The 10,450-nt window shown below is 56.8% G+C and overlaps 2 protein-coding genes across 2 annotated transcripts; both read right to left on the bottom strand.

The window, feature by feature from the left end:
* Positions 1 to 1,390: 1,390 nt before the first annotated feature.
* Positions 1,391 to 6,812, bottom strand: JKF63_00704 (uncharacterized protein; the record flags this gene model as incomplete). Its single annotated transcript, XM_067896755.1, has 2 exons — positions 1,391 to 6,441; positions 6,767 to 6,812. The coding sequence occupies 2 exons, from the start codon at positions 6,810 to 6,812 to the stop codon at positions 1,391 to 1,393; spliced, it is 5,097 nt and encodes a 1,698-aa protein (XP_067752912.1).
* Positions 6,813 to 7,963: 1,151 nt separating this feature from the next.
* JKF63_00703 (uncharacterized protein) lies at positions 7,964 to 9,271 on the bottom strand (the record flags this gene model as incomplete). The annotated part of the gene is made up of 1 exon (XM_067896754.1): positions 7,964 to 9,271. The coding sequence occupies one exon, from the start codon at positions 9,269 to 9,271 to the stop codon at positions 7,964 to 7,966; it is 1,308 nt and encodes a 435-aa protein (XP_067752911.1).
* Between the last annotated feature and the right edge of the window lie 1,179 nt (positions 9,272 to 10,450).

Raw genomic sequence — 10,450 nt, 5'->3', positions numbered from 1 at the left:
TGCTCACTTTCACTCAGTTCCGCTGGGAAGCAGTGTGCACAAATGCAAGGGTAAAAAAAAAAGAAGGATACGGCAGCACGCCTAGAAATGATGGCCGCGAAGGTGAATGCTGGCGTGCGCTGTGTTCTACCTTTGGAGAGAAGGTAGGTGGCTTGAAGCGGGGGGTGGGTTGTTGTTGTCGTGAGCACGCCACCAGAAAAGATCAGGAATTTTCTATTCTTGTATGTTCACGCCTCTCGAGCAGGTTTGTGTTGCCCTCCGCTTCACTTGAGGGGGAAAGAAAAAAGCGGGGAGAGAAGGAAGATGAACAACTCTCCAGATTCAGTGAGCCCGCCCCCCCTGAAGATGAGAGAGAGACGACTTTGTGTATGCGTGTGTGTGTGTATAATGTGTATTGAGAGGGGGGGGGGCAGGAGGGGATACAAATTTATCGGAGTTGAATGATGCAATAAAAACAGGACTAAAGGTGGGGCGAGGACAGCACAAGTGTGCGAGCTGGTGCCTGTGGGCTGCGGTGTCCGAGGAGCGGGCGCAATTCACGCATGGAAGGCACCGACCTCGCGAAGCCGTGATGCGTAGATTGAGCGGGAGGGTAGGCAAGAGAAATGCACGGAGAAACCTGGGGGGGGGGGGGTCTGACATGACCCCGGGGTGAGTCACTGCGCAAGTAAAACGCTGCCCCAGCGTGAGACGATGCGGCGAAGTCAGATAGAGGCCGACTCCATGACACTCGTTGTGTAGGCGAAAGGGGCACACTATCACCCCCGCTCATCAAAGCGCGTTCAGCTTGGCAGCCACTGCGCCTAATTCATGAGTTGCCACTACCCAAATATTAAAACCAAACAACAACAAAGAGAGATGAACGACAAACAGGAAAAGTGGCCGATCCACAACGGACTGCGGGCGAGCGAACACGAGCACGCACCGACACCAGCCGTAACACATTATGGTCCTCACACAGTCAGGCCAGCACAGAAGCGAACACCCTATCTGAATTACAAACGATAGGGAGAAAAAAGATGTACAGCGCAGCGTGGGGAGGGGGAGGGGGGGGGGGGGGGAATGGACCGAACTCGCAATAATGGCGCTGCAAACATGCTTCGCTAGTTCCACGGCGCGTTCAACCCTGCACGAGGACAGCTTTCGAAACACACACACACACAAACATAACCACGCATCCACTTACTAACAACGTTAAAGCGGCGACAAGACCAAAGACTGTCGACGATTACAAGTCTGAGAAGGGCCCATCCCGCAGCGAGAAGCAGAGACAGGCATACCCCACATCTCTGCTCTCTCACTACTAGACAGCGCACCCCCTGTGCAAAGCGCCGTCGCACATGGCAATCCCTTTTTCTTCCTCAGTACTCAACAGCGACCAGCCACCCCATCAACTACACGGTCGCTTCATCAAATCCTGGAACTGATGCAGCGTTGCCTCACCCTGTTCGACCAGGCGAAGGGACGCTCGGTAAGCTGGAATCCTGAGAAGCTCGCTCGCGAACACCGCCATCGGATCAAGCGCGCCAGCTGTGAAAGCAGAAAACGGTACGCGCGCGACCGACGAGAGAGCGGGAAAATCTCGTGTGGGGAAGGCGACAGTCTGCGTGAACGTCGCCGCCGCCGCCGGCACCTCGCTGGAGCCGATCATGGCGCCAACTCTGCGCTGGAAAAGGGATGCAGCGGGGTGGCATGAACGACTCTTAGTGAGTACGTCAATGCCGATTCCAGCTGCCGCACACCAAGCACGCCACACATTGCACCGCGTCTCATTGAGAGAGGCCGCGCCTTGATTTCCTGCGCTGGCACCGGTCGTTGCCACTCTGGCCCTACCGCTCGAGGAGGACGATGATAATTCATTTGTGTCTTCTTCGTCGCACTGCGGCTCAACCTCTGCCAACTCCACCTGCTTGCGCAGCATGAGAGCGACGTGGAAGAGCGTTGTCATGGCCGTGTAGGCGTCGGCAGCGCGGTGGGCTGCCAAGAGCGCGGTAGGCACTTGGGAGTAAGCGCACATCAACGCTGCCGTTACAGTGCCCACGTACGCGTAAAACTGGTTCTCGAGGTTGGACAACTCTCCGCAGTAGCCGATGAGCTCCTCCCACGCCGCGGCTCGGTCAGCGTCCGCGGCCTCTGCCTCGGCGACTTCCCTACTACTGTACTCTCGTGGTGCACGCAGAAGGTCTACTGCCCACTCAATCAGCACCGTACAGGGGTCGTATACAGCTGAGAGGCAGGCGAAGCGAAAGGCCTGAGGCCAGAGTCGCGCCTGCATCAGCGCCGCCACTAACTTCTCCACGCCGACCCTGTAGGCGTCCGCTGGGGCACCCTCAACCCACAAGTCAGTGCAATCCAACGTGCAGCCACGGCGCCACAGCTGGCGCTCGCAGTGGGCTTGGTACAAGCGACGGCGAAGCCAGGGAATGTCGGCGCGCGTTAGCCATTGAGAACCACGTGCTGGTGCACCGAGAGTGGACGCATCGCAGTCAAAAGAAGCCGGATACGCCGAAGTCGACGCCTGCCATGAATACCCCAGTGACAACTGCGAACTTCCTATCGGCGCTGGGTTATGTGAGACTTCATTGGGTGCAGCTTCATTGGTTTCACCTGGCTTGCCAGCCGCTGACTCGGGCATTGGGGCCGAGGGCGCAATCATTTCCGCTGCGTGCAGCGCAAGCCCGGCGAGTTCGCTCACCGATATCCTGGCAGACGCGCTGCGGCGCAGTGGCGAGCAACGGATTAGCGTTGCCAAATTCGACATGAGCCGTGCACACTGGGAGTAGCTATGGCGGCTCATCAAATATCGATGCAAACCCATGATCGCGCGGTACCGCAACGCCTCGGTAGCTTCCGTGGCTGTCTTGGTCGGCAGACGCGCAATGTAGTTGTACCACCGTAGAATCAACGGCTCCTCCAGCTGTGCTGCGTCAAGGGTGGTGGCACGCAGCAGCGCATTCATCTTTGCTTGTGACGCGCAAGCCGCCTCGACAACGTGGCCAAGAATCAGCTGAACCATCTCTGCATACGATGGGGAGTATTTATAGCGCGCCATGAAATCCAGCGCAGTCTGCACGTCGTGAAAGCAGCCTGCAACATCACCATCCGACACCCTCGCGAGAGCGCTAGCCAGCAGCGCGTCCACCTGCAACTCCTCCAGCGCACGACGCAGCTGCCCAAAAGGAGCGAGAGTCGGTGCGGAAGCGGTGGTCGAAGGGGCCCTTTTCATTCGCTCGATGGTCTCAACGCATGCCGTGAGCATGGTGTAGAGGTAGCGGTGAGTGACGGTGTGACTGAGAGAGGTGTACAGGAAACCGACCGCGGTGGTGCGTCGCAGCACACCCACCGCGTACAGCTTCGGCCCCAGAGTAGGGTCGGTGGCCAGGAATGCGGCGATCTCATCGACAGACACCTGGAGGAACGCCGAACCAGGGCCAGAGACGTCCGTCAGCAGCAAGCCTTCCAAAAGAAGAGCGGTTGTGACGGCAGCGGGAGCCTCCCTAGCCAGTGCTTGGCACACGCGCTCGCAAAGCGCCAGTACACGCTCGGACTGTGCAGAAGCCCCAGCTGTCTCTAGCAGCGAGAGCAACTGGTAGTGTAGCAAAAGAGGAAATCGATGCGAAAGTTGTTTCACCCAGAGCGTGCAGGCGCGCGCCGTGGAGGGAGTGCCACAGCGAAGCAAACGGTTAGCCACCTGCACCATAGATAACGCGCTCATCTCCCAGCCACCCGCACTTGGGTCCTCGTCGTCGTCCAAGCACGCTGTATCAGTCAGGGTTGGCAGCAACGCCGTCACAAGGGCGTCGCACGACGGCTGGCTCACGCTACCATCGACAAGGGCAAGCTGAATAAGATCGGCCCCGGCAGCGGGAACCGCGTGGTACGCCGCCACCAGCACTTCGAGTGCTGCGACGAGCTGGTTGGAAACCCAATCCGCTGAGCTTGATTCACAGTCATCCTCGACACCTGAAGAAAGTGCGTGTGGAGCTGAATAAGTGTTCTGCCAACCCAAATACGTGGTGGTGAGAAAAGTGATGCGAGACAGGAGTTCACTGAGCGTGGCGTGTGTCACGTAGAGGCGGCTAAACCGGTAGAATTCGTGCTCCGTCTCGCCAGCCGTAGCCGTGGCCGTCAGCGCCGGCGACAATGCCACTCGAATGGCGGCGCGCGCAGCAGCCTTCGTTGTCGCTGAGCTTCGCTGCAACGCCGCTGTGTGCCCGCTAAGGTGCGCCTCACTTAGAAATCGTGGTAGCGAGGCGAGCTGTGCAATGGGGATCGCAGCGAGCAGCACGTCTTCCAGGAGATCCGACATGAGTCGAGATCCATGCGGGCACGCTTGCAGAAGGTTGACCCCCTCCCAGTAGAGCAAAAAGCCCTCCGCGTCGTGAACAGCGTCCGATGCTGCAGCGCCCGGCAAGAGCGGGGATGCCTCTGATAGCGGAACGTAGTGCACGCGATGCGACGGCAGCAGACCGCCACCGACGCACGTGGCGACAACACCATCGCCAGTGATGCCTGACTCCATGACGCAGACATCCTCTTCATCCACACCGACCACGACCCCCTCGTTCGCCAGCCGCATCGCGTCCGGTGCAGCGCCCTCTAGCGAGTACAAACGGCACGTCTTTGGGCCACGCTCTACCGTAAGAACGGCGTTCTCCCGCGCGACGACGCTCTGCATGCGCGCCCCCTGGCAGAGATACCCATGAACGCGGCCTGTACGCAGTAAATCACCAAACCCGGCGCCATCGGCCGCCTCCATAACCTGCACCACCGTCACCACTCCTTCCTCATACGCCTGTTCACCACGCAGCGTCAGTGCGCCGAGAGAGCGAGTGCAGAGCAGGTGCCCATCCTCCTCCGATCCGATGTCACTAACGAGCACCATTCTTCGTCCGTCTGCTGTTACTGCACACGCGAGCGGAACACTGGATTGCGTCGGCGGCGCTACGCTCAGCGTACAGTGCTGGGCCAAAACCTCGCCAGCGTCGCCCGCTTGCTGGAGTCCAATGACCCTTGATGGCGGCGCCAACGGGGGGAGTGCGCTCCAGAGGCAGGCAGGCCCTTCTCCGCTGCTACAGCAAGAGACGACGTGCAGTAGCTGCGTCGATGGGCTCCGTGTGGCCCACTGTACGACACGCCCAGGGGGTAGCGCGCACAACTGACCTTTCCCTGGGTTTGCCCTTGTTCCATGGCCTGAGATGTTCATCTCTACAGGGCGGAGAATCGACTGAGGCAGTATCCCAATAGGGTAGTCCTGAGCCAACGTCAGGGTGCTGTTGGCTGTATCGTAGACTTCCAGCTGACCGTTCCATCGGGTCACCACAACAAGCGAACTTTGCTGGACAGCCGTGACGGCAACGTAAAGGCACTTCCTGACAACAGCAGGAAGCGCCACTTCCAGAACGCCAGCAGCGGCGCTGTCGTTGCCATCAGCAGTGGCTGCCCCAGTGCGACTGACGCTATCCAGGAGTCGGCGGATCCATGTGGACCCGCGAGCAGAACCGCTCGACTCCGCTGAGCCAGCATCAGCGGAAGACGGCGAGACCGACGGCATCGAACTCGCCAGGCGCTGCAGGTCGGCGACAACACTGCGCGTATCGAGCAGCCTCACCTCCTCGTTGGAGTCACACAAGGACCGGAGCACGTTGCGCCGGTGCTCATCTCGAAACCCGCTGACAGCCGCGGTACCGTCCGCAAACAGCTCAGCCCGCCAGAGACGCGCGCCATCGGTGAGCACAATAATGGAGATTGTGGACGGCGTTACGTCGTCAGGCAGCGCCGCGACGATGCAGGCAGCACTGCCGCTGCCTGCCAAAGCGCCCTGAAAGAAAGAGCGCGGGACACAAGACAGTGGCGCGCACTGAACCACTCGCTCATCTGGGAAGATCAGGAGATTGCTGTACCCTGTGTTGTCCACGTCACGCTGCACCGTCACGTGCACGAACCCGGGACACAGCAGCTCCTCTTGGGCTTCTCCAGGTAAGCCCCGATGCACCCAGACAACTGAAACGCCGTTGTCTCCCATGTAGCTACGAGTGACACCGCATGCCACCAGGTCGCTAGGAGCCGCGGCCGCCAGTTCAACGGTCAAGAGACGCGACTTGAAGCCTCGAGCGGCTTCGCTGCTTTGCGTGTCGTTCACAACGAGAAGCCGCACTACACTAGCGTCGGCGTCCAGCCACCAGAGTAAAGAGGCTTGAATAGACGGCAGAGCTACCTCGCCGCGGCAGCTAAACACGCAACTATGCGCCGGCGCGAGACCACCACCGTCGTGCAGGCGCGCTATACAGTCGTGCGGCTGCGGAGTTGCAGTTTCGGTGCTCCACGAATTGTGCCTGGTCGCATTGGATTGATACGAGGGCGCAGCCTGATCACGCACGCGTGCCCGGAATGCGGTGCCGACGCACGACTCGTCGAAAAACAGCGTCCCCAGCATTATGTATGTGAACCTGGGTCTTTCTCTAGTAAAAGGGGGAGATGTTTTTCGAAACCGTCAATAGATGCGTCAATTAGGGTGCCCGTGTGTGCGGGTCGGTGTAGGAACGTCTGTACGTGTCTGTATGTGTTAGTGTTATGGGGGGCAGGGAAAATGTGCGACACAATGCAATAACACGCACTGTGTTTGGAATGTGTATGTGTGTATGTGTTCCTGTGTGTGTGTGTGTGTGTGTGTGTGTTTTCACTTGGCTTCTTTATGTTCTCCTCCCGCTTTTTCCCCGTTTAATCTCTCACGGGTATGCGGAAGTGGTTCGTGTTGGCAGCGCAGGTGTGTGTGTGTGTGTGTGTGTATGTATGTATGTATGTGCATACATAATAGAGAGACGAGGGAGGGAAGAGTTTCAGCACAAAAAAAAATTGAAAAAGAAAACGAAGAAGATAGAGTTTGCATGCAACAACAAAAAGGAGGAGGGGGAGGAGGAGGAGGGGGAGAGCGTAGGTGAGTGAGCGAGGGTGACCTCAACGCGATAACTGAAGGTCCTCTCCAGAGAGGAGAAAGAATCAGTAGGGCCACAAATCACAATCGCCAGAGCACGACACACGTGCACATACAAGTGCCCATAGCAACGCACAGCGCCCTGCATGAGCTGACGTGGGAAGCGAAAAGTGTTTGCTACAAATCAGCCCACGCTGCTTTCTGCCGCACCACGGGTGGCCATTCGAGCATGCCTGCCCCTTCCACACAGGCTCGCTCATCTGTGACGCTGTGCGACACTCTGTGTGCGGCCACAGTCGCATAAAGAAGAGGAAAAAGAAAGAGTGTAAACGAAAACGAACCCTACGGTGGGGGGGGAGGGGGGTGGGGAAGACAAATAAAAAAGGGAAATGTACATGATCACAACGCAGATGAACGCACTTAAAAGAGCAGAACAAAGTAAAAAGGAAGTGAATGTACAAACACACACACACACACACACACACACACACACACACTCAACGTACACGTGTGTATACATGCATATATAGACACACACTTATGCGAACACGCGGCATGAGAGGTGCCCTTTCCAGCGCTACAAAACGCCAGCACAAAAGAAAAAGAAAAAAATGTATTGCGGTGCTGACACGCCCCTCACCCCCCTCCCGCGTGGCCTCACTCGTTGCATCACGCTAGTTTTCTTTCTCTAACCGCTCCCGCACATCCCACGAAAACCCATGACAATGAGAACTTGACTGCATGTGGGTGCCTCAGCACTTGTGTGGACAGCGCGCATTCAAGCTAGCGGTATTGTGGGGGAACCGCCCTCGGGGAAAAAAAAGCGTAGTAGACATCTAAGGAGATTAACCAACTCGAACGTGTGCCACTATAACCAAATCGATGGCATCGTGAGTAATGCATTGCGCGACAACAACACTACTGTCAACGCAGCTTTGGAAAATAAAAAAAGTAGATGGCAAATTTTCAAATCCACTGATAGAAAGTAATGAACGCTGCTTGAGAAAGTATAGTGCACATAAAGACCCCTCACGCGCGCTCTACACTCTGTCCCCCTGGCGACACGCCACGGCCGCCCTGTTCAATTGGCCCAATGACTCGCGGGGCTCGTGAAACCGAGCGTCGTTGAACCGAGGAGCCAAAGGTGCCGGATTCAGCGCATTCCACCAGCACCGCCGTTCCGCTGTTGTCCGTTTTCATATTGCACGCATGCTTCAGCAACAGAGTGCCGGTCTTGTTGCGCACAATGTTCTGCTGTAACTCCATGGAGCGACGGCTGTTGATGTAGCGTTGCAAAAGAACGTCGAGCTCCTGTTTGCGGTATCTCTCGAGATACAACCGGCGACTCTCGATCTTCGATCGAAGCGCAAATAGCTCTTGCTGATGACGATGGCGCGAGGCGTACTCGCGGCGCTCATACATATCCCTGCGGGTGGCCTGAAACCGCTCCATGTCGGCTGCCTCGATTGCCTCGGCGTTCACCCTTTCCGCCTCCGCCTTCACGTAGTCCTGCTGCTTGGCCAGCGTCTGTTGTTTCAGGCGAGATTCAATCAGCGAGCGGCTGTACTTGAGTACGCGAGGTTGGAACTCCCGCATCTCTTCCTGGAAACGAATAAGCTCCTCGTTTTGCCGCTCTAGTAGCGCCATCTCCGCCTCCAGCTGCTCCTCCTCAAATGCGTCAATGCGGGCGTTCCATGAATGATGGAACTGGCGAAACTCCTCGCGGTGAGCCTCTTCGAGCATGCGGCGCTCCTCCATCTGCTTCTCCGTGATTCCGCGCAGGTGTCGAGTCTCCTCCTCCAACCGCAGATTTCTCAGCAACTGGTGCACAAGGTACGCTTCGCGATACATGGCGCGCTCCTGGCATCCTGTACGATAAGACTGCAGAACCTCAACATGTTCACCCAGGTTCGACCCCTGAACCCCACCCTGAGTTCCGATGGTCTCCAGGACAACGCGAGCCCGCCGCTCCAGCGCGTCGAATTCATCGTCACGTGGTCGATCCAGCGATGCCGCCGGACACGACAAATGTGAGATTGGGGTGTCATCACTAGCGCCGTCCCCCTTCCGGCTTTGGTCAACGCTCGAAGAAGCTCCATGGCTGTGCGGCAACGCGGAACTACTCGCGGCCGACACAGGTAGTTTACTCTTGGCTGCAGCCACGTCCGCCGGACCCTGAAGCTGCCGCTGAGAGGCCCCATCGGGAGTCATAGACTGCGACTTCCCGCCCACCTCGCAAGGTACCTCGATACTCGCGGAGTCAGGATGTGAAGCCTGCAACACAGCGACCGGCGAGAGGTGGTCGGTCTCTTGGGAGCTGGTGAACGTAGAGGACATTGGGGCAGAAGTGTCCGCGTAAGGGAAAAGATGCTTCTTCTCTTACAAGAGTGCGCCGATTATGTTTGGTCGGAGCCGTGGACACATGTATAGGTGTGATGCGAACAACGAAAAAAAAAACAGTGAGTTCATGCGTAGATGAGGCGCACCAGGTGGTTTGAGTTTGGAGGTTCAGGTGGTTAACAGCAAAACGAATCAATAGGAAAAAGAAAAGGGGGAGAATAACACGGAGTAAAGGGAGTACTAACAACATACAAAATAGTGAAATCGTCAAGAGACCATTCGACATAGACAGTGAGCCCATAGCGCACAGGGGGTCCTGTGCGCTACTCACCCCCCCCCTTGAAAGAGAAGGCGTTCTCTTCCAAACAACCTACAGCACACACACACACACAAAGACAACTAAAACGCTTTTCTCTCAAAAAGATGTGAGAAAAAATGAGACGGTGTCGCTTGGCTTTTTTTGTGTGTGTGTGTTTTTCATTTTTCATCGGCTCTTTGAAATTTGCTGACGAGTATTTGTTTCGGCATCAGAGCCTCTCTATGCTGCATTTTTAATTATTCAACTGTGCTGTTTCCTCCGTCTTCGCGCCTTCATGTGTGCGCCCCCCCCCCTCCCCCCCTCGAGATCACTCGAATGACAGTCCGAATAGTTTGGGATGCTCTAGACTGGATAAATGAAAACGGGATCGGATGGTGAAGCAAGGACACCACAGTGCTCGTGTGTTGCAACACACGAATCCTAGAACGGGTCGTGGGGGAAGATTAGGGAGATGAAACAAGTGGTTTGTGCGCGGAAGGAGGGGGGGGGAGGGGGACCAAAACAAATGCGGTGAGGTTCACTTTGCCATAGAGACATATATGAAAGAGAGAAGCAGACAAATTCGTGTGGCTTGCATCTCGATCTCTGTGTGTGTGCGTGTGTGTGTGTGTGTGTGTGTGTCGGTGCGTGGAAAAAAACGTGAAGGTGAGAGAAAAAAAAAAGCTCAGCTCATCAAAGAGGGACACACACACACACACACACACACACACACACACACACACACGAAAGAGAGGGAGGTGACAAAAATCTGTAGAGCGAAAAAAAAGAGAAAGAAGCATACAGGAACAAAAATGGGGGAGGGGACAGTCGGTGGAACGAAGATAAGGTGCAAGAACGGGCGGGGGGGGGGGGAAGGC

This window comes from Porcisia hertigi, chromosome 36 (assembly GCF_017918235.1).
Source record: "Porcisia hertigi strain C119 chromosome 36, whole genome shotgun sequence".
NCBI classification, from domain to species: domain Eukaryota; phylum Euglenozoa; class Kinetoplastea; order Trypanosomatida; family Trypanosomatidae; genus Porcisia; species Porcisia hertigi.
Note: the sequence above shows the minus strand (reverse complement) of the source record. Positions and strands in the feature narration are given on the sequence as shown.